Consider the following 27317-nt stretch of genomic DNA (forward strand, 5'->3'; position numbering starts at 1 on the left):
CTCTTGCTAGTCTGTTAGCTCTTCCCTAAGTGTGTTGATATTTAGTAATGTCACCTATTTGCTGTTCCTCTTCAGAACAAGGTGAGTATAAATGGGAAAAACTTTTACTAATGCCCAAAGCTGGCATTAAAAGAACACATATTAACAAAGCCAGGCTGCAAACAAAAAGAAGTGTCATGAAACTGGTTAGAAGCCTCCCTTCCCAAGGCAAGGCAGTGGGATTTGCATAACTATTCCTTTATGGAAACTCATGCCGCCATTCAAACTATGAGAGCCTCCTCCATACAACAGCCTTTTATGAAGTCTTCATAGAGAAACATCAGAAAAGGTGCCAGAGCCAGAAGAGGTGTGTTTCACTGTAAAAGACATACATCTGAAGTAGACTTCTTCTCAGTTCCTTTAAGGAAGGCACAACTGCAGAGAAAATCACCTGAGGCCCTATATATGACATACTGTTTGAATCACCTTCCATGGCTTCCATGGCTGCACTCTTCCTGGCTTCCAAACACATGCGTGTTTGGAGGTTCAGACATGAATTAACTCAGGTCCACAAAGCCATCCCTGAGACTTTGCTGATAGTACCCCTACCAATGGTGATAACGAAGATGAGGGAAGTATTTTAGGGAAGGATGTAAGTCAGAGGCTTGGGGCTGCACCCTGGTTCCAATCTCTTCCTGATTTCTTGTCTTTGCTTGGCCATTAGGTTGCTTTCTGTAGAAGCAAGAGCTATGCCCAGGAATCCCTAGCTCCATAGACTGAAGTAAGGGGCCATGGACTTCTAGGAAGTATGATTTCCCTTCCTAGGACAATTTTCTCTTCTTTTCACTCTCATGGTAGGTGTGTGGGCCCATCCTCAAAAACTGCTGATATATAACATTAATTTGTGTGAACCTTCTATTGACCTTGGAGAGAGACATGAAAGCTCAACTCTCTATAATGTGCTATGCTGGAGAATGAATTCTGACGCAGCTGGTGGATGCATACACAGAGTGGCATAAATTGTGAGTGAATCCTTAACAAAGGCAAAGGTAAACATCCATTTCTACAAAATTGGAATTATGCCCAGAGTCACTGTCAATGTGACCATTACAAATTCCACTCAGCCCATGATTCTATAAATAATAAAAACACTGCAGAACAAGGGATGGAGTGCAAGGGCAACTTTTATCTTCCAAAACAATACCCTCCAAAGCGAATGGCATTTTGATGGATGATACATCTCCTAACTTTTCCAGCACATCTGACCCAGTGCCTCTCACCTGTTGAATGCCATAGGTCCATCCTTGTTTTATTCTGTCTTTTGCCCAAACATTGTGTGCATTTTCTGCCAGCTTATCCACTAAGATTTCTTGAGAAGGTAACAGCTTCACATCAGACAAATCCAAAGGCGCTGGCTTATAGCCATTGGTCATCATGTAGCTACAAGTATATGCAAAGGGATATATGCCTTTTAACAGATCTGTGCCATTTTCCTATTCCCGATTTTAGATCAAGATCAAATGGTTAGTCCTCTAGGTAACTGAAGCTACAGTTAGAAATTCCCCTCTCTGGTCGTTGATAGCTGAACTCTATTTCAAGTCCATAGAAGAAGCTCCTAATCTACCATTGCTCTAGCCAACATATAGCACAGATTTCACATATGCTGGGAAAATGCTTTACCATGAGTTACATTTCCTGGCCCAGTGACACAGATTTTCAAGGAGACTATTGGAGAAAATAGATGATCCTTGCAAATCCATCTTGATTTCTAAGAAAACTATGTATATGTCCTATGAATGATGGGCACATTCACCGTTTTATGACATTTTTGGAAGTACCTTCATCCTTCTTCAAAAATGTGAAATGTTTAAACCAGATCACAAAAGACCAGATGTTGAGTCATTTTTTTAAAAAATAAGTCAGCAAAGAACAGTCATTTAGCCTTACAAAGCTGAAGTTTTACTTTTGAAGTTAAAACAAAAAAATCACTACAACACAAAATTTGTGAGCCCGAAGTGACCACAGTACTAGTTAACTGTCCAGTTCTGGAGCCACAGTCTCAGATGTCTGTAACCTGACAGATAATGTTAATATGTGAAGGAGCTTAGTGTGAGTCCAGGTAGATATGAGTGGAGAAGGCAGGGGCACACTGTGAAGTGACTCTGGAGTGCAGTTGGTTGTAGCCACGTGTGAATTTGAGTCCAAAAATGCCCATAGCCTCAGGACAACCGCTGCCCAAATGTTGGCCAGAAACTAAATGTGATATTCCAGGGATCATTCTATTTAGCAGTCTGAGAAGCATGAAATAAGATATTATTTTGCATCTGCTTTCTCAGAATGCTGTTCTGGGTGGAGTCAGCATGCACTAACCACCTCTCAAATATGCTTTCATTTGCATCAGGAGTTGTATATAAGAGAGGAGCTTGGCAAATGGGAGCTTAGATGGAAAGATAGAGGAGATAAGCATTTGATTAAAGCTAACACTGCCTTGGTTCCAGAGTAACTGTGACTCAGTATGCAAGTGTGTGTGTGTGCGTGCACGTGCACGCACACTTAAGGGTGGCACACATGGGAGCAAGTGAAGGAGGAGGGAGCTGCCGGAGGCACTAGTGGGCAACTGTCAGAATGTGGGAGAACGTGTGATTCTGCCTGACTGTAGTGGGTGGGAGGGACAAGAGATGTAGGGGGCCAAATGAAATCTTGGCAGAGACATCTTTGTTTCCACAAAGGATGTATAATGTCAGTCCAATGCCAGAGTAGTGAGTTGTTGTTGTGTCTATGAATCATTTTCATGCTCCTTTGCCAACTGCAAACCAAATACAACCAAGTGCAGCACACCCATCTGAGGTTGCCACACCCTGTAGATCAAAACTAACGATGGTAGGGTTAGGTCTAGACACTAGAAGGAAAAAGAAGTGAGGGAAATCTTGAAATATTTTCCTCTCAGCAGGCTCTGTCTGGGGGCCTCATTGCTGTGTATGTAAGTGGGAGGCCTCCTTAGCGCCAGCATGTGCCTAGGTCATCACTTGGCTTTGAACATGGGCCTCCCACCCTCTCAGATATTCAGGCTGAAGCATGGAGCTTTGAGCTATTACAAAGCCACCTACTTTTTGGGCAGTTTGACCTTCTTGAGGTCCTCCTCAGCAGCTGGGTTAACGTGAGCGATGTGGCAGCCCAGGGCCAGGAGAGTTCTGTGACATAACAGAGGAAGAAGACTAGTGTCAACTGTCAGATAAAGGACTAGAGCCCTACCCTGCAGCTGAGCTGATAAACATGGGTAGCAGCCACTCACTCACACCAGGGGTTGACAACTGTTTTCTGTGAAGGACCAGACAGTACACATTTTGAACCTTGTAAACCTTACGTCTTTGTCAAAACTACTCAACTCTGTCATTATAGAGCAAAATGCCATATAATCTGTGGCTACAGAAAATATACCCATCAACCGAAGAGCTTGGCTTTGTTACAATAAAATTTACTTATAGAAACAGGTAGCTGGTCTGACTGTCCCATGGGCCATAAGTTGCCAACTTGTGATTAGATGATAGTAAGCACAAGAACACAAAAGAGCAGCTTCTTAATTGTGCCTCTTGGGAACATTTTCCGGTTTATAAATTCACTTTGAAGTTTATCTGGATTCTAATTTTATAGAGCAGACAGGATCCTAATTCCAAATCCACAGGTCAGCAAATGTGTGTTATGTATTGTCCATCTAGTTCCATAAGGTGGGCTTAGCACCATGAGACGCAAACCTTGACCCTCAAGAAACACCGGTGTAATTGAAGATATCCCCGAGGTGAGCCTATGAGACAGCACCTTGCACACACTGTTATATCAACAAATGCTAGAATGCGCTGCACTGTCAGAGAACAGGGAACTACAAAGAGAGGACAGCTAACAAACACAAAAGGAATTCAAAGTGAAAGATACCAACTTGGGACAGTAAAGTCTGAATCTTACATGGTTGTGGTCACAGGGAGCTATAAGTTGTTTTAAAATGGAATTTTAGTGAATCAGACCGTCTTTCCCACTGGCTTTGAGAAATGGCTTATCTTTTCTGTTTCTTGATTTAATGTGAATTTCAAGAGGCATTTGGTCTTTTGATTCTGTTTCTCTTCTTTTTTCTGCCTCCCACACTATTTCCCTGTTCCTAGAAAATAGCAAATGGGTTCTACAGAAATATGTATGCTAAATAATAATGGTAGATTGGTTATTCAGTTTGCTAGATCCTCTTGTGACATGAATAATCACCATTCCCTCTAATTTATTAGCATGTGTCAGGTTTTTAGGGAAGAGCGACATATCTTTGCAGTTTAGTTATAATGCATTAAATCATCCACTCACTGTTTAGTCCAACTTCAATTCAATTAAACACTCACTTTAAGGTTTCAGTTGACATTTGCAGGTTATAATTCTTCTCAGTTTCAGGGAGCTTTGAAAACTCCACAAGGCAGGGGTGTTGTCTTTTATTGTCATCTCGTATCTAAGTGACAATATGAGAAAGAATGTAGATTAAGTTTTGACAGCTGGCATTGCACCGGAAAACAGAAATGAACACACTTTGAAACATGGCCCGGGCAACACATATCAGGTAAGACAAAGGCAGCGACTTGCTGATAGGTGAACAGATGCACCGTAAGTGATGCACGGTCCCCAAGTCCTCAATGGCTTCTGCTCTGCAGATTTATTTCTAGACAGAGGTCTGCACTCAGGACATACTTTCCCTGAAAAGCAGCTTTATACATGGTAGCCGTGCTTCTACTTAAGTCATTGCAATGGGTAGCATTGTCCAATACATAAAGGACTACAGAAGCCTGACCAATGTCCAGCAGAAATGTAAAATTGGCCACAGATGTGAACAACATTTGCAACTTCAAATTTTCTAGCTAGCCACATTAGAAAAGCAAAAAAAGAAATAGGTGATACTAATACTAACAGTGTATTTTATTTAACCATATATATGAAAATTATTATTATCTTAGTAATCAATATAAGAAAAGTTAGGAGATATTCTATATTATGCTTCCCTACTAAGTGTTTAAAGTCCAGGGTGTGTTTTATAGTCACAGCAAATATCAATCCAGACTAGCAACTTTTCAAGGCTAAGTAGCCAGCCATCTGTAGCTGGTGATTATTGTACTGAACAGTGCGGATCCAAACATCAACTCATTCACTCATTCATTCATTCATTTATTCATTCATTCGAGTGAATGCACTCCATCACAGGCACTGCACTGGACATTCAGTGGTGAGCACAGACAATATCAGGCTCATTAATAGGGATGAAAGCAGAATGAATACATGTAAAATTCCAGTTGCGCTGAGTTCTGTAAAGGAGCGCTTTGTGCTATTACGCAGGCACAGAGCAGAGGGGTGGTCATACAGAAAGAGAATCTTTTATGGTAGCTATATTCATACATAAGTGTTAGAGTGCAGGGACTTTTTCAGTAACTAAGTAGGGTATGTATCATTTGAGAGTATCAGGGTCACAGGAAGATTCAGAACTCACCTGTCCTTCTGCCTTCAGACATGACCTTATACTTACCACAGAACAAAGTCAATTTACATTCCATTTAAAAATACTTTCTAGTGAAAGAAATTCCCTGACCTACTCTGAGTGTCCATTAATCTTAGTAATACCTCTGAAAGCCATGGGTTCCTGACTGCAGACAAATAACAGGCCGTTGCTGACCAGAGGAAAAGGTAGGCAGGTGGTAGGAAGAGGGTTCATGATGTTCCCACACTTGTTCAAGTGTCTGAAGCACCCTTCCAGGGGACAAGACAATCAAGTCCCCACCTTGGGCTGACCACTGAACCACATACCTTGCCAAAAGTCCAGCCAAGCTCTATTTTATTCATTCCCCAAAGCTCATGGATGTTCTCAGCCAATCTATCTCGGATCTTCTCTAGGTGAGGTGGCAAAACAACCTCAAAGAAAAAAAAAGTAGCATGTGAAAAGTTAGAACTAGAAGAATCTGTTTTATTTTATGAACTCCATTATAAAATCTGTAGGGGCCAGATGTTCCCCTGGAATTCTCTGGCACATCACCAAGGCGGGGCTGCACCTTGCCATATGCTACCAGCACTACGCCTCTCTGCTCCTTGTGGCCTCTCTCACCACCCCTTCCAGGTCTTCCTTGTGGACATCGGTGTTGCATGTGATTCACACATGAATACTTCCCGTACCTTGTGTTCTCACTCTGTCTTCTCTCCTGGAAAGACCTTACCCACCTCCACCCATAGGTGGTCACTCCTAAGTCAGTGCATCTCTACCCATAGTCTCCTCCAAGTTCAGACCTATATTTTCAACAAAGTGACCTCAATATGTACCCAAATATGGAATCATCAATGTCCCTCAAAATATTTTTTCTCTTATTTTTATTTTCTCTTTTTGCTAAATGGTCCCACTATTTTCTTAAGCCTGGGGTTCATCCTAGTTTCTTCCTCCCTCTTTGGCATTACCTCCTCTCTCAATCTGTCATGAAATCTATGATGCTTATTTCCTGAGTTTTTCTTAAGATCTCTTCCACTATATCACATTATTTTCTCCCTGGACCCCTGCAAAATTCTTATAATTGCTCTTCCCAACTCCACACCAATCTATTCTCCTAAGACCAGAGAGACAAGTGCAATACAACAAACACAGGAAATCAATAAAAAATCACACCGATACACTGCTCCAGTGTGTTTCCCCTAAGTGCTCCACAGTACTCCTAAGAAAAGATGTGTTTACTAGGTATATAACGCCATTTTTTCATTGAGGTCTCCATTAATTCATGCTTTCCAAACTTCTTGAAACTTTCCCCAAAGACCACACTCTTCCACAGTTCTTCCCCTCAGACATGAACTTTGATGCTTACTGGTACTCTGCACACATTTACACATATTAGGACATGTTTGCATCCCATCATGATTACATTGCTTGTGGGAAGCTGGTACACGTACATATCACATCTTGATTCTTTTCTCATCCTCTTTCCCTCTTCTCCCTCCACCTTCCTTCTTCTTAAAAAAAGATTTATCTTTCTACTTCATATTATCTTTCATTTTGCTCTTTATTTGTATTTTAGGCTTCTCATATCAGAGAAATTTCTGTAATATTAAGGCTTCTGTTTCTGATTTATTGCACTTAATATTATGGCCCCCAGATGCATCCATTTTCCTACAAATGATTCAGGTTTATCCTTCTTTATGACAGAGTAATATTTCAGTGCATTTAAATACCACACATTTCTTTATTCATCTGCTGATGAATATATGAGCTGTTTCCAATATTTAGCTATCATAAATTATGCTGCTATAAACATGGGTAAAAATGTATTACTATAATATAATGTCTTTAACTTTTTTTGGAAGGTACCTAGAAGGGGAAGATCTGGGTCAAATGGATTTTCTCATTTTAATTTTTGAGAAATCTCCATACTGATTCCCACAGTGGCTGTGTTAATTTACACTCCCACAAACAATGTAGAAGGGTTCCTTTCCCCCAGAGCCTTGCTAGCATTTGTTATTATTTGGTTTTTTGATGATAATAATTCTTTCTGGCATAAAATCCAATCTCAGTGTTGTTCTAATGACCCATGATGAACAACTTATTGGTCATTTGCACTTCTTCTGAGAAGTATCCACTCATTTTAGTTGCCCATTTTTGATCGGGTATTTTATTTTGGGGGGGGTTAATTTTTTTTGAATTCTTTATGTATTCTGGATTAGTAGTCCTCTGAGGGATAGCCAGCAAAATTCTTTTTCCCATTCTGTAGGTTGTCTCTTTACTCTGCTAGTTATTTCCTCAGCTGTGCAAAATATTTTTAATTTGATGTGATCCCATTTATTGAGTCTTGGTATTCTTTTGCCAGTGAAGTTCTGTTCAGAACTTCACTTCTGTTACCTATGTCTATGTCTTCAATAGTGTTACCTATTTTATCTTCCAGCAGAGTGTTTCTGTTTTAATATTTATATCTTTGGGGGGCTGGGGATTTAGCTCAGCTGCAAAAGTGCCTGCCTGGCAAGCACAAGGTCGTGAGTTCGGTTCCCGGTACTGGAGAAAAACCAAAAAAAAAAAAAATAATAATAATATTTATATCTTTGATCCATTTTGATTTTAGTTTAGTACCTGGTGAGAGATATGGGTCTAGATTTAATCCTCTGCATTTGGATGGCCAGTTTTCCTAGCACCATTTGTTAAAGAGGCTATCTTTCCTCCAGTGTATGTCTTTGGCCCCTTTGTCAAAGATCAGATAGATGGGGTTGTTTCTACACACTCCTTTTGGTTTTATTGATCTACACATCTGTTTTTGTACTAGTACCACACTGTTTTTATCACTGTAGCTTTGTAATATAACTTCAGATCTGGGACTGTGATGCCGCCTGGTTTGCTGTTGTTACCCGGGATTGCTTTTGCTATTCTGGGTTTCTCCTGAGGTCCCTCAATCATTTGTTCTTCTAAATTTAGCTCCAGGGTCACTGCCTTTGTGAAGCTTCCCTGATGAGCTCTAGGGAGAGTTCCTCTGTGTTTTCCTAGAACTTTATTCTAATCTCTTCAGAAAGCCAACAAACTACACCCTCTATCTGGTCTATTTGGCCCACATTCTTCTCTATTTTCTTTAATTTGCTGTTATTGCTATTATTTCCATGTTTACTGGCTGACAGTCCCTAACAAGTGGGACATTTCATATAAAAATTGAGATTTCTCATTTCTTTTGACTCTTGGAGGATGGTGAGCCCTGGACCTACACTTGCTTGGCAGCTATCAGATAAGCCAGGCACCAGCTGTCACTTTAGGGAGACCCTGCATGCTTTTCCTTTCTCACCTGTGCATCACCCACTTGGCCCTTAAAATCTCACCTCTATCACAATACAACTGCTCTCTCATTGTTAAAGTTCTGCTATTAAACTAACCCTAATTTGATGGAGAAAACATTGTTTTGCAGAGAAAAATGTATCAAGTCAGTGAGGTCTAAGAAGATCGGAGATAAAATGTTTACATGTTATAATAACTACTTGCCTTTTAATTAAAACCATTTTTTAAAAATTCAATTTAATCTAATTATGGAAAGTCAAAGTTAGAAGTGGCATGATATTTGTATAAGGACCATAATGGGGAAAATTATTAGCAAACAAGTTACAACTGTTAAATGTTTTCTTACTAAGGTTACTTGTTTCAACTAAATGCTCTCTAGTTGAGGACATCCTGAGGGTCAATTACAGGTCAGAGGAACCGCACACTTCCGTGAAAGGGACAAAGCAGCTGACTGGTATGGAAAGAGGCCACCACAAATAACCTGTAACCATAAATTCAGGGACCTCAAGGGCAACCACTGGTGCAAAACCACACTGGCTGGCTCATTGCTTCCTGGGAGTCTCCAGTCCCCAGGAAAAGGTGCAGGGAGTTGGACTCTTCTCTTAGTGCCCAGCAAGGAGCTGGGGCCACAGGCAGGCAGAACTCTAGCTAGGGCAGGCATTAAGTGCTCTAGTTAACAGTTCTTAACCTGCAAAGAAAGAGTTAATGTACCTCAGGGAGGCTTGACTCTGTACTTTATATTTAACTTCTCCTTTGATAGTACTTTCAAAGAATGGTAGATTCTAAAAAATTACAAGGTCTCACTGAAGGGAATAAATTGTTCTGCTCTCACAAGAACTTCTCTATGAGTTGACTGCCCGCAACCCTTCCACAGTTACAGGGCCAGTATGAATTCCACTCCGAGCCTAGATGTCAAAGTTACTCTGGCTGGTGGGTGTGTCTCTGTTGCTTGGTTGCCAAACCTTTAACCCTGTGTGTTCAGAGAATTGCTTTTGTTCTGGGATCAGGCCCTCCTCTCTCCCTCATCAGAACTTTCTCTCATTCTTTGGAGCTCCTTTTGGGCCAGCTTCCTCCAGGAAGCCTCCTCTGAGTATCTCACATGTTTCTCATGACCTAGCAGGCAGAGGCAGCCCACGGGAACCCAGCATGTTCCTGTTTCCCCATGTGGGCACAGCAGCCCTGGGTCCATAGGGAGCTACCTGTCTTCCAATGTGCCACAGTGGCTTGAGGATGACTCCGAGGCACAGACATGTGGCAAACAAGTGACACAGGAAAGAACACTTAGGAATTCCCATTATCTGCTTAAAAGAAGAGCCTCCCAAAAGAATTCTACTGTTCCTATGAAATGGACGGACACCAAGAAATGTCAGCACCACACCCAAACAGTCACTGTCACAAACCACCATATCTCCCATCTTTCCTCCTAAAGGCCCATGTATCTTTTCTCAAGGTGAGCTGCTTTCCCAGAAGTGCTTTTATCTTCCTCCTTTTCCTTTGTCAGATGGTACATGAGCTTCAAATACTAACCTCCTCCTTAAGTCCCATAGCTTTGTAAACTCTGTACTAGGTGATCAAAATCTATTTTTTCTCCTGCTAATTAGTTTGTCTAAGTTTAATTCTCCCAGTTACAGAATATAAAAGACAAGTTTTTCCTTTGCAGCATCCAGAATGCATAGGAACATGACTCCAAATCCTAGGACCATGAACTCTAGGCCATGAACATCTCCCAGCTTCCTACTGACATCCTCTCCAAGTTCAAGGAGCTGCAGGAGGCTCTGAACCAGGCAGAGAATGCTGCAGTTTCTATCCCATGGGGATTCACAATCACTAACCACATGAATACATACATATCGGTGAATGTAACAGGGTTGAAGAGAGGGGAGAAGGGGGAGGGAAAAGGGAAAAGATTTAAAATGCACCATGTACACATACCAAATACCTATGGTAAGTGAAAACATTTTATGTCATAAACATGAGCTAAGAATATCAATAATAGTGAACATGGGGAAAGAGGATCTAGAGACTGAAGGAGGGAGTTGGGAGGGGAGAAGATGGGGAATAAAAGGAATCAAGAGGTGCTAAGTGCATATACCTACTTCCTAAGATGAAGTAATAAACTGTTATTGTGTACTGCTACCATGTACTAATAAAAAAGAATATATGGGAGATGCATACTAGAGACACTCTACGGGCTAATGGAGCTATTATTCCTATAAATCATTGACCCCAAGTGACTTAGAGGCGAGGCCCCATTGCATTCATTTTCTGTAACACCTTAGAACAGTGATTTAAATAGCACTGATGTGTAGGAAATGCTGAATGCTACTGCATGTCCCTTGTCATAAGTATGTGAATGTGTCTTTCTCAAAATACAGACCCTGGAAGGAGAAAGAAAATGTCCACTTATAAGCACACGCACATCTTCTACACTATCCTATTTCCTTCACTTTTATTTTTCAGTTTCCCTCTTGTACGCTCCTCCTCCTCCTCCAACTGTTCTGCAACGAGAGGATCCTCATTGCCATCTAACCCTGCTGTGTCTACTCCCAGGCCCTTATTTTTCTCATCACTGTTACAATGCCCGTAGATGCCGCTTCACATTTAGGCTTAGCAAAGGCCTTGACTGAATTCCATCTGTTCCACACAGACTCCTAGAAATACTCTGGCCTAAAGGACATTTTTAGCACTGACTTTTGCATACTGTTCATTCTGCATTTATTACATTTGGCCTTTCAAGCAGAATACATTTGCCTCTTTGTATCTTCAACTTGGTTGTGAATTTTCAGAGAATGATAGAAAATCTCTGCCTACCTTTCATAGACTACAGCACATTGCATGTAGCAGGTGCTCTGTATATTCATTGAGAAGTTCTTAACAAACTCAATCTCTGCATATGGAACAACATGGAGAACAGTTGTTCACATTCACAAATCTATAGAATGTATAGTAAGCATGGCTCAAAGACAACAGAGGAAAAAGAAGGTTTTAACTTTCATACTTCATCCACAAGGGTTGCCTCTTACTGGCAATCTGAACCTACCTGACTGGTGTCAATGGGGCATGGGATGAACGAGGCTTGGGACAGGAATTGTGTGGTACCCAACAGATCTCTGACACCATCAGCATCACGTTTATATTCTTTGACAGGCTCCAATCTCATCTTCTCTTTTGGAAGTAGGGCTTCATAGCAAGGCGCATAGCCAGAGGGAGGCAGGAACTTAAATTCTCCATGGCGTCCACCCATGAGGAAACGTACTCTGTTATTTGAAGAAAGCAGGAATAGAGAGGTAAAAAAAAAAAAAAATCCCAGTCTTAATAAATGAAAGTTGAAAATCAGTTCCCACTGTCCCTTTAATCACAAAATTATTTTGTTGGAAAGCAATTCATATCACGAATATTTTAAAGTGCTGGCAGCAGTGGGGAGATAACTGTGTGTTATGGTAGGATCTTCTGCTGACACATATTGGCTATGTTTTAAATTTTTTATTTGTACATAAGATCACTAGGTTTTTTTGAAAGAAAGAAAGAAGGAAGGGAAAATATATCTATATACACAAGACAGATAAGATAATTGTACTACTACTTTCTATTGGTTTATTGAAAGAAACAGTTAATGTTCAATTGTTTACTCAATCTTGCCTGCCTATATCTGGTAATCTGAACAACTACTTTGAAGATAACAATACCTAATAGAACAAGCATTGCTGACTTCCTATCATCTTGTTTTGAAATTCTGCATTGTTTTTATTGTTTTTGTGTTGTTTCATTTTTATTTTTGTTTTTATTATTGTTTTTGTTCTTTTCTCTTTAAAATAAAAAAGATCACTAGGTTTTAAAAACCAGTTTATCTTATTCTAGTATATAATTACTATGGATATGACTATAATATTGAAAAGAATGATGAGGACATTATTCTCTGAAAAGATCATATTGAATTTACACCATGAGAACACCATGTCTCCTTACTAAAGAAAATCACACATACATCAATTAAAGAGAACATGATGCAACTATCTAGAGAAAACAGGAAATTCTTATCTTTAATATTCAGGCAAAATATCAAGTATTAACCACAAATGGTATACATGGCATTTGATATTTAATAAAGATACATTGTAGGGCCTCCAGTTCCACAAAACAGCCATAGGAGGGTGACTCTGAAGTAGCAGCTGAAGGGGTAAACGGGCAAGAGTTTGCTTGCTACGATGCTAGTGGCTGGCTCAGAGGCAGCACCCTCTGCTGAAATTCAGGCCTGACACCCTGGCCCACCCCTGTATAGAGATACAGGGGGACTGTATCATTGGGACTTCCCAAGAAAAGGGAAAGAGCTCTCATGGCTCACAGTACTGATGGGCAGGCACTAATTACCAAGACACAGAAATATTTCAGTATTTTAGTTCAGCCTAGAAAATATGCTAAGGAATTTCATTTCCACATACATAGTTTAGGTTAGTGTTAGACCTCAGGAGATAAGGTGAGTGGGACAGGGCTGTCTATGAACCCTGGCAAAGACTTATGTTTTTATTCCAGGTGGGAATCTGCTCATGCTTTTAAGGTGAGGAAATACAGGATTCTCCCAGCAGTCCTATGTTGATAGGTGCGGGGACCAATGAGGAAGCCCTTGACGTAGTCACAGGGAGATGCGTGTGGGATAGACCAAAGCGAGCCCTGCAGTCACGTCTCAGTTTTATTTAGAATTAGGCTTGTGAGGAGATGCTAATGGATGGGGTGTAGATGCGGATGAAAATGATACATGTGGAGGAAGTTATTATTTAGCAAAGCTCTCACAGCAGAAGACTTTTCAATGGACCTAATTTCCTTTAATGGGAACATTCTGGAAAGGCAGACTTGTGGGAGCCTTACTGCTGGCTGCATAATTAAGATGTGGGAAACATCCTAATTACAAAACTGGAAAGTAAAAATTGCTCCAAGTGAAAGTTTTTTTTTTCCCCTTCCTAATAGGAATAAATACTTTATCCCAGACATCACTGAATAAAATGATACTTTAAAATTAATTATAGAAATCACCTGACACTTCCCACTTTCTCATTTTAAAAAAGCACTGAACAACAATGATATAGAATTAGAACCACAAGTGCCCCTTGTGATTTCACCTACATTAAGTGTTATATAATAGGGCATGATGTATGTGTATTAAGAATTTGAACAAGTGACATTAAAATGAAATTGAGTCATTAGCCTGCAGTGTTACTAACTCAGTAAAGCTTCAGGAAATAATGACTAAGCCTGGGAATTATTTGTTGAGCACTTCCCAATTCAATTGCACCATAACAGATTGTGTTGCTGGCATAGGATAAAATTGGACCTTTTCAAGCAAAGAATTAGTGTGGGAAGTTTTCTGCCTTTTTCTTCTCATTAAGCATCCTTCCTGTGAGAAGCTGAATGCCTGGGAGCTTATACAGTAAGCGTGTTCTGTTACCCACTAGCATACGGATTCCAAGAGCATATAAATGGTCTCATAAGAGGACCTCAGATGGACTTCATTATTCATGAGCTCTCTTACCAGTTCTGTTTAGCTTCAAAATTTCTCTAACATTTTAAAATGGAGTGGAGTTTCATATACCATTTAAAGAGAAGAATGCTGTCTCTTTTTATATTTACTTGTTAAAAATGGACTGATAACGGCTATAAATCTTCTCTCCTCTAATGGCCATAAAAACTGTAAAATGAAAAATTAATGTAGACAGAAATCAGTGTTTACTGCTTACAGAAGCGTTCATCTTTGAACATCATTACACTGCGCTTCACTGGGTAGGAGACAAGATTTTGGACTGCTGTGGAAGTCCTGCCAGGTAACGGCTCTTGCACCCAGCAGGTGGGCCTGACCTGGAGCTGCCCCCAGCTCCCCCTCCATCTGTGGCTCCTTTCCTCACTGAAGCAGCAACCTGGCCAGAGTCCGCTGGAGGGGATCTGACAAACAGCTACCAGTACTGCGGTTCCCCTTCATGACTACCTCGGGACCACCTAGACTGAGGAATAAAACAAAAGTTTGAAGGGAATAATCAAAAGAAGGAAATAAATGCCTGAAAATCACTTTTTAATTATTGGAGTATGGCATCACAGTGGGCTCTGAGTTTTGGTAGGGTCCAAAGGGAGACCCACATATCCATAATTCAGAGGATTCCCAATATGTTCATATCATAAACAGAGGAGCTAGGTCACCGACAGAGGACATAACAAAACAAAACAACCTGACAAAGAAGTTCTCTAGCCTCAGCCCACAACTTCCTCTAGAATGAGAGAGAAAGGATTCCCTTGCTAGATCCAATCTAGAAAAAAAGATAGGTGTTGGCTTTCACCAGAAGTCAGCTGACGAAGGCCACAGGCAGATACTCAGAACACACCCAGATGTCCCCTGGAGGTTGGTGGGGGACACATTTACCTGGCAGCAGAGCAGAAGGGGAAAGAAAAGGCTTCATGACAGAGAACTCCAGGGTGACATTAGGGACCAGCTTCATGAAGGAGACTGATGTCAGCCATCTAGAGGCTCAGAAAGACAAGTGACTGGTGAGAGGGGGCAGGCATGGAAGGAGGTGTGGGGTCCGCAAGAGGAAGCAGCTGGCAGCTTACCTAAGCTCCAGCTCTTAGGTAAGGCTGCACTATAAGGTCTACGGTAGGAGCTCCAGTCTGAGGCTAAGAAAGCCTCAAAAGGGCCCCAGAAGGAAAAGCCACAGCAATTGTGACAGCCAGAACCCAAAGGTCGGCGACCACTGGCCCAGTGCCACAGGATGTGCCTATAGCCTGTCACATCTCCCCTGGCTCTGCTCCTGAGGGCTGTGGCACAGAAGCCAGTTAGCTGGCATCAATGGGAGGAGATGGTAACCTCACACTGCAGGGCTGGATTGGGCAAAGGCTCAGACTCTAACGGGATATAAAGTCTGGATCTTATTATCAAATGGACGGAACTTTTAAATTATTGACAAGATTGTTTTTGTTCCTAATGGGCAATAAAAGCTACAGAACCCACCCAAGGACTCATGGGAGCCAGTAGTCCAGGGCATCAATTTACCAATGAGTCGAGGGTTCTTTTGCTACATTCAGATACAGATCATCAGCCAGCAAAGTGCAGCTCTGCTAGCCACCCCGGGCCCTGAGTGGCAATGGCGCTCAGCTCTTGGTGTTACAGCTCTGGGTCCTGAAGCCACAGTCAACACCAGTGGTTGACACTGGCAGGTGCCGGCTGCCACAGCCCTGCGGGCCAGTCTCTGCTGCTGATCTTCATTGGCTGCTGGTCTCTGGAGCTCGTTAGAGCCAATAGCGCAAGGGTATATTACTCCTTTTCAAGCAACCCCTCTGTGCACACCATTCAGGATAGGAATTCTAAATAGATTTACAGGACCTTCCAGGCCCACACAACCCAAGAAATAAACTATGAGCAGATTTACAAGACCATTGGAACGAGGCTTTATCTGAGTAGGGCCAGTGCTGCAGCACTGGAAAAGAGCGTCAGTGCGCAGGAGACCCCTTCTTAGACCAACTGCTAGTGAGAGGAATGCCGCTTGTATAGCAGCTGCAGGTCTGTGTTTGATCCAAATGCAAGCCTGCTGATTTAGTCTGAGTTGGCCCAAATTCAAGCCTTCTCATTTGAGCCTACGGATTAGTCCAAAATCAATTCTACTGCTTAGTTCAAGTTCAAGCCCACTGTGTATGGTGAGGGTAGATACTTCCCAGAGTGGGTACGGGGCATCTGGTTTAGCCATAGCCATCTTGGCCACAGATTAGCAAGATATCAGGCTGTTTTTTTTTTGTTTTTTTTTTTTTGGTTTTTCTCCGGTACTGGGAACCAAACTCACGACCTTGCACTTGCCAAGGCAGGCGCTTTTGCCGCTGAGCTAAATCCCCAGCCCCGATATCAGGCTGTTTGACTGACATCTGTCACATCTCTGTGATAAATACTGGTGCCAAAACAGGGAGTCTTCACAAGGGCTAGCTGTGTTAATCACAGCTTATCAGGGTTCGGAGACGTTGGGTATGTTAATAATGGGCCCGGGTTCAACTCATGTTAGGGTGGGCATTTCCCTACCACTTCTTCAGAGGACTGGTAGGAGCTTGGAGAGGGAGAGTGGAAGGAAGAGGCAAGGTGCACCACGGAGGGCAGCCAGGTTGCAACTCCTGTCAGAGTGGCATAGAGATTGGCTGTGAAGTAACCTGAAGGGTGGTGGGAGGATACAGTGGCAAGTTGTCCCAGTCTATCCTCTGGGGACTGGAGGGGAGGGAAGGGAAATGAAGGGGAGCGGGTATTACAGCTGTTGGCCAAACCATGCCCCAGTTAGGCTCTTACAGGAAATGGGATAGGTGCTTCCTTCAGTCTCAGAAGGACAAAAAGTAGCTATATGAACCCGTCTATTCTTCCCAGTAAATCTTGTATTAGTACTTACTGTTTATTCTATAAACCTTTTGCCCCCTTCACAAATGAGACTGTACAATTGGAATGTAAATTTCTCTCCTCTGTGTGTTTTCTTTCCTGCTGCTTGGGTTCTACAGAAGCTTTCAACTTCCTCCAAATGTTAAATTCAAAATAAAACACAGGATTTAAGAGTTGAGTTTAGAATTAGTTGGTGCTTTTTCTTTGAGATATTGTCTCACTATGTGGTCCAGGCTAGTGTCTATCTCTCAGTCCTTTTGCCTCAGTCTTCTGAGGACTGGGATTTCAGGAGTGCACTACCACACCTGGCATAGAACTAATGTTCTTTATTTTCAGATTTCTCCCCTACATTCATGGATTTTAACACTTCATTAATCAATTTAATCTCTTCTACTAAGGCACTATGTCATTTTCTTGGGTCTACAATTCAGAGGTTCCATTTTAGGGGTGTGAGTATTTTTCTTCCTAAGGTATTTACAGAAAGCAATGGTGTCCTCAGATTCCTTCACCCCAGAAACAAGCAATTACTTCAGTAATTATCTCCTAGGATCAGAGAAATTGTGGGATGTAGAGGACATTTTTATATACATGACTAATTTTGAAAACATAGGGCAAGTTACACTGGAAAAACTCTGCGAGCATCTTCCGTGTTCTTTTGGGATTTGTGAGTCTTTGCTTGCTAATTTGCAGAGGAAATGAGAATAACTATTGCAAATACCCAAATTTGAAAGCCTGGCCCATAAATTTAAAAATACCATAAAAATGAAGACAGGGATTTCTGTGCTCAAAATAGTGACTAGCTTTCCTCTCGTTAGTCTACACTATTGTTATTCACAGTTTACGAGGAAACATGGGGTCACTTTAGTCTTACCAGATGTCTCATTATTTTTTATCTCCTTCCCTTACTGAGAGAGCTGAAGTAGCATTCCAAAGAAGAAAAAAAATACAAATTGTGGTTAAGAGGAGAAAGAATTAGCAAGTTTTTGCTGACCTGAATTTATTGCGACTTAGTCTGTATCACTAAAACCGGAGAAGAGTCTAAGTTACGGACATTCTCACATGGATATTTCTTTGTGGCTAGCATTTGATGAAAGTGCAGAGCAATCCAGCCAGTGCTCGTCAGGTTCTCTGCAGAAGTATATTTATCTCAGCAATAATTTCCACACATTGACCACAGCAAGCTGGAAATAGCCAAGCTGTGGGTTACCTGAATTTTAGCCAAGTCTGGTGTGGAAACCAAGGGAAAACAAACAGTAACCACAAATACCAAATGATTTTAGATACTGCTGTTTTTATAAATTAGAAAGGGTTAGTAAGAGAGTTATATAAAATGATTAAGTCGATCTGTGGGAAGCTGTAAACGTATATTCTACCACAGTAAATAATTCATCAATTTTTTTGTAAAACAAAAAATAGCATCCACATGCCACTATATACTGCAGCTTTTGATTAATGTTGTCTGTGTGATTCGTGCCCTCATTCCTTTTGCAGAGAGGGCTAGGTGAGATCACTTCTTAATAAGAGCTTCCTGACACCTATATAACTGAACTTTTTCAATAGAGTCCAAGGTCCATGTGCTTCATCCTCAAATCTGCTGTATATCAAATAGTGCTGTTAGTTTAAGGCCCTCTCCACTAGTGCACTGGGAACGCTGCCTGGAGAGAGGCACATAGAAAAGTAAATGACAGAAGCGTATCCATAACAGTAGGAAAGAGAATACAGATTGATTTGTGGGTTGTGTTGGTAAGTACTCATGCTGCCTTTGATTTCACTGCGGGGAAATCTCATTGAAAATGATTTGTCCTCTTCATGTGTCTCTGCTCTTTGATGACTGCTAGAAGGGATATCCTAATCAGGTATTATGAACAACACAACTTACAATGATAAAATATTTATTTAAAAATTCAGGACTCTAACCTCATTAAGGACCATTACATAGAAGGAAATGGGACTGTGAAAAATCTAATTTAGAAGCCATATAGAAGTTTAAAATGAATATGAGAAATAATTCCAAATGCCTGTGTGATGGGAAAACAAGAAGCACCCCGCAGTCTGGCAGAACATCTTACCTCTCCCTGGGAGCGCAGCCATAAAACCCAGCCAGTATTCTCCAGCATTCAGTGAAATGATAAACTTTTAAAAATTTTGTTAATAAATGCATTTTGTTTCAGTAAATTCATTTTAATGAATTTAGGATTAATATCTCGGTTTCCCTTCTAGTTTTCTGTACTGAAGTAGTGCAGAGAACTGCTGGGTTCAGCACCAAATTCTACTTTACCAGCTGATGTAAGAAAAAGTGTTATTCTATCAATCCCATTTATTCGTAAGTGAAAATAAACCAGTTAGCTATTTTCCAGCACAGGATTAGCACTAATGCAGACTAAGGACATCTCATGAAGGACCAGACGCATTTTAGAAGCATGCATTTCCTAACTACGTGTGGACTCTCTTTGAATCATTTCATATTGTGAGACCCATAGACAGGAATGTTTCACAGCTGATAGTCTCCTGGGCAGGAGGCTGGAATAACGTCAACCCCCCTGGCATGGTTCTTTAGCAAGGCAATTATAAGCAAGAAGCGTGCAGATCTAAGTTGTTGACATCAACTCAACACATCCAGACCCCCTTACTTCTTAAATTCTTTCAGCAGTTGTGCCTTTTAATTGGGTAGATGTCTCATCTTCCTTATCTTGAAACTTTGTTTCTGTTACCTGTACTCTCAGAAGGCTGCTCACCTAGATGTGAGATACTAGGAATGTCTTGTACACACAGATTCTATTCAGTCCCTGCATCTTTACCCGTTATCTACAATTCTTTATCAAGAGAAGATTAAGAAAAGAGTCTTAATTGCAAAAGAATTGCAACACAAAAATTATATTTAATTGCTCTAAGGGAGAGTGGAAGGGTGAGCTAATGGTTCAGAATTATTATGCAACCTCCAAGGCTGCTGTATTGCTCTCTAAACACAAAGTAAGCAGAAAAGTCCATTAGCCAGCAGCAGACTGAAGAAGATCCTTTCTGCAAAGATACGGATTCATATTTCATATCAATTATGTAAGTATTTTTCTGAGACTTGGGAAGTAAGTTGTAATGGTTAATACACTGTCAATTTGAGAAGTTTCAAAGTTTAACTAAGTGACTCAGCAGGGAGCTAGGTGTCCTCCTCTTGTAACACCCTCATCCTTCCAAAGAGGATTATGTGAGTGTTACAACTGCCCTGGGGTGGGTGGGGGTAGCCTGCTTACAATATAAGGGAGGAAAAGAGGCCTGTGCCCTCCTTTTTCGCTCTTGTTGCTTTTGCTGTCTTCTGCTGCCTTGAACTGTTGCCTCTCTGCCATGCCACCCTGCTTTGGAGGAGCTGATTATGGACTGAAACCTCTATAAACTGTGAGCTAAATAAACTTTTTCTCCTTTAGCTTTGGGTGTCAAGTATTTTGTCTCAGAAATAAGAGAAAAGCAACCAAGACATAAGTATATTGGTCAAGATATGATATGTACATGTACCATTCCCCAACGATTAATGTACCAGAAAAAAAGAAAATGAATAATAAGTTAAAATCAGTGAAGAGAAAGTAGTCAAACAAAACAAAAATGAGGAGGTCAGTAATGGTAGGTGACTGAGGTCATCAACCAGCCAGGCAAATGCAGACCTGGGCGCTGACTGATTAGAGTGACCTTGTTTCTCCACAGAAGGCACTGAGCCAAGGCTGGTGCCTCTAAACTGCTATGTTGTAGTAGACTTCCACTCACTCTCTTTATTCCCGGGGAACAGAGTGGGGAAAATGCAAAAGGCGGCTTACCCTGGCTGCTCTTGACAGCCAGAGGATCTTGGCCCCAGTCCCTTTCTTCTGTGCTTATGGAGCCTCTGCCTCTCAAAAAAACTGTTTTCTACTTGCTCATTGTGAGTATTAAACAAGACATCACTATTTTCAGTCACATTTAACACTTTCATGATGGGGCCGCACATACGTGACTGTCCCATTGGGTGGATTGCACCCCATGGGACTGTCCTGTCTTGCTCAGTGGGACAGCTATGAATGTGGCGCAAGTGGCAGTGGTTCAGGTCAGTGGGACTTTGTTAAAAAGTGAGAACTGGGAAGAAATATCTTCAGCAGAGAGGATATAGCTGAAGAATTTAAACTTTTTAGAAGATTATATCTGAGGCTCATGTAAAATTCTTTGCCTAGAATCTATGAGATTTTCAGCCTTAGTAAGTTGTTGTCATAGTGGTTTTCCATTTGTTACAAGAATCTCAAACAATATTAATAATATTTCAGAGTTATAAAATCTGTTTACATGAGTGTACTTATACACACACATCTCAAATTCCAAAAGATAATTCTTTATTCCTACATAGTTTAATTGAAAAAGAGCCATAGTTTTACCTTCCTTTGGACAATATATGAACATGTCTTAGTTTACTAACCCGATACCTGTGGTGCTAAGACCTCTGGTAGTGGTTCTACTCTGACAGCCGCATTGCCTGGACTCCTGGGGCTCTGCGATGGTTTCTCTGTGGTTCCAGCTTTAAAATCCTGTCTCTGCAACTCTCTCCTCCTTCTAAGCCCTGTGCAGCAGCTCCCAGGGATACCAGTATGACTCTAATCATGGTGAATCTAGTTTCCTGTTTACTCAGGTATGATCTCTTTAAAACACAGGGATGAGGAATGGTGAAGACTCTTAAAGAAGAATTATTGTTGAGTCTTGCCGTTCAGTTATTAAAATGCAAAATAAAGGCTGAAATAATTAAAACCACATTCAACTGGTGTAAGGGGAGAGGCAAAGAGCAATGAACATAATAACCAGTGAGGTTGCACAGAAAAACAGAATACACAGCACAAACCAAACTGAATGTAAAATATTTAAATATGTACCAAAAAAAGTAGTGTGATTGATTATCTTTTGGTGATACTAATATGGGTTCTTTGTATTTTCTTTGACATATTACTTTTGTGCAAGAGAAAAGGAGGAAAAAAACTAAAGGTAAGGAGGTAAGTAACAAACTAGAATATCTGAAACCAACAGAAAATATTGTAACAACCTTCCTATGTAAAAACTACCCAAAACTAGTATCAGAAACGCCAAAAGTACAAAAGTAGCAAAAACATTGTGTTAAAAACTACTTAAGAACAATAAGCATTAAAATGCTTTATTATGTTGGTAAAGAAATAGAAAATTCAAATTCTAAGACACAATTTTCTCAAATTGGTATGATTAAAAATAACCAACAACAGTAAGAGTTTATGAAGATTCATTTGACCATTCCTGTATGTTGCTTTATATAATACTACATGCCAAAACTTTTTATCTCAAATTTTTGGAGATGTGTATCAGATTTCAGAATTCCATAGAATTTAATAAAGGAAGAAGGTACACGTAGCATACGCCTGTCATACAGTCCAAATGGTAGGGGTAGTGCCTGATATTCAAAAACATCAATATTTCTGCACTGCAAAGAGTCCCATTTTTGTTGATGATAGTTTTTCCACAAAATGAGTTCAGGTTAGATTTGCTGCAAAATGAATTATAAACTATTTTATGGTTTTTGGACTTTCTTAGATTTTGAAATTGTTGACAAGAAACTTTGAATTGTTTGTAAGATTTTCCTAAGAATCAATCTGACCACATAGTTATATATTTTCATACACTTAAAATTTCATAATTTTTTTTACCTTCTTCTAGGAGAATAAAATAGAAATACAGAAAAATAGTTATAGGCAAGGAAATTTATAGTAATTATATTTATAACAATGCAAATAGAATTGTCACAAAAATACAACATCAAAGTAATGACTATCTGATGGACAGCCAAGTAAGGGTTATTATGTGACTATAAGATGCCATTCAGAGGATACATAATGTCTCAGTAAAAGTCTTCTTACTTATCGTTTGATGAGAAAAAGGACAAAGAACTTCATACTCAATGAGATTGCAATTTAAAAGGTATACATATATTTGTAGAAAAAAGACTTGAAGAAAATACACCAAAATACTAATAGAGATTTACCGCTAAGCATTGGAATCATAGGTGGTTTTTTGTGTATTATTTATAATTGTGTCTTTGAAGGTTTTTATTATAAGCATGTGATGCTTTGTAATTTTTAATATTCTTCAGAGAACTTACCTTAGTGTTTATCTGAGTACATAACCTAACCCCTGCAAGAGGTCTCTGTTAAACAAATATAAAAGGACAAAGTAGTTGCCTTTTATCCTTGTACAACCCCTTCCCTTGGGCGATCTGCTTTAGGACTGAAGCCCTGGAGATTACTGGCTTGTCAGGTCACGGGTGACAGGAAGGTGGGGTCATGACTACTTTCCAGAAAATCTTAGCGGTAACTTACTTGACACCTGCTGAAAAACTCATCACAGGGAAGAAGAGGCCATCAGTGTTGAAGTTCTCAAACATCCCTTGCACAGGTTGCCCATTGATGCGGAAAGAGATGCTAGGTACTCCGAGGTCGAGACAGCAGCTCACCACATCATCCGATCTCAATAGGTGCTGGTTGATGGAGGCCACAGCTCTGGGTATCCGGCCTGGTGAGCAAAAAACAGGAAGAAGGCTGTGGACTCTGGGGGTACTACCAGCCTGGAGGAAACACACACAGGCCACCCCAGGGAAGTGTTGAGGTGTGACGGGCACACAGGTGGTCCAGCATGCAGTAGTGCTTGGGATGCAACTCTGCTTTTCCTGCATGAGATGAGCATGGAGAAGTGGTTTTCCAGGCTGGTGAGTGGGCAGACATCATGTGTGAGACAAGTCTGAGGAAGCTCTGCAGCTGCTAAGGAGGAGAACAAGAACTTAGCCACTGAGTATGTACTCAAGACTCCAGGCTGGTGTCAGCAGTACTGAACAGACTGCTTCAGCTAGGCACAGGTCATCAGAGGTAGGTGTGTGTGTGTCTAGTCATAGGTTCCCAAAGACCTTTTCTACTTCTTCTTCCTTCCTCAAAAAGATCCAGCCACTCAAGTGTTTATAAAGACCAGCAAAGTGAAGGACTACAAGGTCATCTAGCCAACGGACTGTGGAGCATACTTTCTTGTTTGTTTTAAAGAATTTACTATTTCAGATAAGCAGAGAAACACGTTGTCAATTTTATTGTTAGTAACTTTAAAACTTTTTTCTTATGTCTTAAATAAGAGGATTTATTTCCTGACCTAAAACTAGTGAGAAAATAACTTCTCTGGTTTTCTACCTTGCATCATTCTACATCAGAAATTATAAAGGAAAATAATTACACCATTTCACCCATCCTGCTATTAGCTTCATGTTTCTATTGGAAAGAGAGCAACAGAGGAGCAGAAGTCAGGTGTTATAATAGGATTTTACATGAAAAATAAAAATAGATCTTGTTATGTGATTACAGAAGCCATATATTAAAAGGGCAAAACATTAATTCCATAATGCTGCCAGTAAATCTCCATCTCTCTCTCTCTCTCTCTCTCTCTCTCTCTCACATACACACACACACACACACACACTTTTTATCCAAATTGAGATATGGTAGGTTGTGTAGCTTGCTTTTTCTATGACCATATCTTAAGCATTTTATTCTATGATAAAATATGCATTAAAACTGGATTTTAAATGGCTCCATAATATGCCCCAAAAAGATAAGTTTTGAAAAATCTCCTTCTTTTGGGTATCTGAGTCATTTACAAAGTTTGTACAAATTTCTGCTTGGTAATACTTCTAATCTCAAATTAAAACTAATGTTTTCAGTAGTTACTACTATTATAATAATAGATTCTAAGCTAAGTGCTAGATTTTAAAATAGTGAAACTATTACACTCTCCATAATAATAAAAATTGGGCATTCCTCTTTAATTAGTCTGGGTGACCAACAAAGCTATACTGTGCTTCCTTTCAACTTCCCATGATAGCAATGAGGTTGTTGTGTGTACCATATGGTTATGCCAAAATCAGAATACCCAGTTGTTGCCCTTAGGAAGTCCTGATGGGAAAAGGACAATCAAATAAAAACCACCACACAGTATAATAAATATAGGAGTAGAGGTGTACAGGAAGGTGTTAAGTCTGCCTGGGAATATAGGATAGATAGATACTTAAAAACTGAAAAGCCAGTTGGATGAAGGAGAGGAAAAAGAACAGAAAGGGTACAGGACATATTTGCAAAATGGCCAGTTTGTGAAGGTAGATGAGGGAGATGGGATCAACTTCTCGCATGTTAGAAGCACTGCAGCACACTCCATGCATCAACTCTGTTTTGTAACTTTAGTGCCTTGTATCACTACTCAGAATGAGGACTGATTTCCTCATCAATGGGCCTATAGGAAAAATTATCTAAAAGCAAAACAAAACTTGCAGGGTGTGAAATGTGACATCTTTCTAATTTCCCTATTTGAAGAGATTGAGCTTTCCAGCTCCTTATATGAAGTTTAGATATCCCAGGTCCCAGAATATTTTCTTCTTTTACATAAGTCTATTGTGAAGGGAATGTATGATATTAAAACTAAGCAAAACTTTTTCTCACTCTTAAAAAGTTCTGATTTTCCCATTAAAACAATTCTTACTGCATAAAATGTTCCTCTTTTTCATTAACTTCTAGAAAATATTGCCATGGTCATTTGAATAAATCCGAACAGATCTGGGAAATAACTGAAATGCTACCTTGGACAGTTACCTTTGAACACGTCCATACGCTTGATGGATAAACATGTTAGTTACAAGGCTTTTTACCTTTCTGAGGAATTACATTAATCAGAGAAAATTGCCTGTGTTGAATTGTGATTTCATCATCCTCTCCCCCTACCCCTTCAGAATGCTCTGGTTTCTACATAGGTCTGTGCCACGGCCCATCATGGTTAAGATCTCCATTTACTTGCTGGCTATCCTTTACTCACACCAGTGTTTCCTCACCATGAGAGGTTGGGTTTTGAACTTTATTTAGTTTTTAATATACCATAGCTACCAAGTGTCTTTACAGGAAGAGAGGAGAATGACACTGACTTTTACTTCCCTTGTTCTATGAGGCTGGGCTCCCAAGTAGCAGTCTCCTTTGGAACACTCTCTAAAATCCATTTATAGGCAAAACGAAGTCAGAGGCTGAGCCTATTTTTAAAGTATAACAGCGGAGAACACCGAGTTGGAACTAAAATTAACTGGAAACTAAAAGGAGACTGCTAATTATCACTGGATATGAAGCATATATTCAGCAAACACACAGAGCCATACAATAGAGAATTATTTGAATAAAAGAGCCCATTTCATATGATATTCATGCTGTAAAAGGTCATCTGATGAGGTCCAGCTCATTTTTAAATGTAAGCAGCTTGGAGCTTCAAACTGGAAAATGAAGCAACTGTGGGATTACTGTGCACACTCATAAATGTATCCCCACCAAGAAAAAATAATCTGAGGGTGTTCAAGGCTCCAAATAATTTGGAAGGGATCTGCAACCAATATTTAAATAAGATGTAGATGCTTCCAATTGCTCTGCAGTGAAGTAGCACTGCAGGTCAGGGATAGAAGGAGACTTTGAGTTACATAGGAGTGAGTTTAAGCTCAACTCTCTACTCATACATGAACCTGGGCCTGTGATTCTATTAGAGGCTCATTTTCCCCATCTGTAAAATGAGCACAGTCGTGCCCACAGTGAACCTGTGAAGTCAGTTGCTTGTACTGATTCCCATGACACTGATGAAACATGACTGATGTCCTCTGTAATCTCATAAGGCCAGATAGTGTGGTGGTTGGGTGGAATTTCTAGAACAAGTCTTCCTGGCCTTGAGTTCTGGCTCTGTCCCTAATTATATGACTTTGGACAATCAACTTACATTTGTGTATTCTAGTTTCCTCATCTGACCAGGGGAGACAATAATAATGTTTAACTCACAGCGTTGCTGTATTTTGAATGAATTCCTCTACATAGAGTCATTAGAATAGGGTTTGTTACATTGTAACCCAAAGCAAATGCTATTTTTTTTTATTTATTAACTCCAAATCAGAATTAGTAGGCTAAGAGTAGGCTTGTCAGAACAAAGTAGAAATATTATCTTTCTTAAGACTGGAAAAACAAAATATGGAAAACTGTTGCATTGAGGACTAAATCTAGATAGCAATTTAAAATTTATTCCCTTTATTGAATGATAGTGGTGAAAAATACACTCTCAACTGTGTTGAATGTATCTGAT

The 27317-nt window shown here is 40.2% G+C and overlaps 1 protein-coding gene across 1 annotated transcript in view; it reads right to left on the minus strand.

Annotated features, from left to right (window-relative positions):
- The window catches only part of Ryr3 (ryanodine receptor 3), a 547606-nt gene that overhangs the window by 221302 nt on the left and 298987 nt on the right, over positions 1-27317 (minus strand). Inside the window, exons 19-24 of the mRNA XM_005381167.2 lie at positions 23507-23699; positions 11820-12036; positions 5803-5907; positions 4359-4462; positions 3087-3170; positions 1260-1419 (exon numbers count right to left, since the gene is read on the minus strand). Of these exons, the coding sequence (XP_005381224.1) occupies positions 1260-1419; positions 3087-3170; positions 4359-4462; positions 5803-5907; positions 11820-12036; positions 23507-23699 (863 nt within the window). The remainder of the gene's footprint in view (positions 1-1259; positions 1420-3086; positions 3171-4358; positions 4463-5802; positions 5908-11819; positions 12037-23506; positions 23700-27317) is intronic.

Source organism: Chinchilla lanigera, unplaced genomic scaffold (genome assembly GCF_000276665.1).
Source record: "Chinchilla lanigera isolate Chin_1 unplaced genomic scaffold, ChiLan1.0 scaffold00015, whole genome shotgun sequence".
In the NCBI taxonomy this organism is placed as follows: domain Eukaryota; kingdom Metazoa; phylum Chordata; class Mammalia; order Rodentia; family Chinchillidae; genus Chinchilla; species Chinchilla lanigera.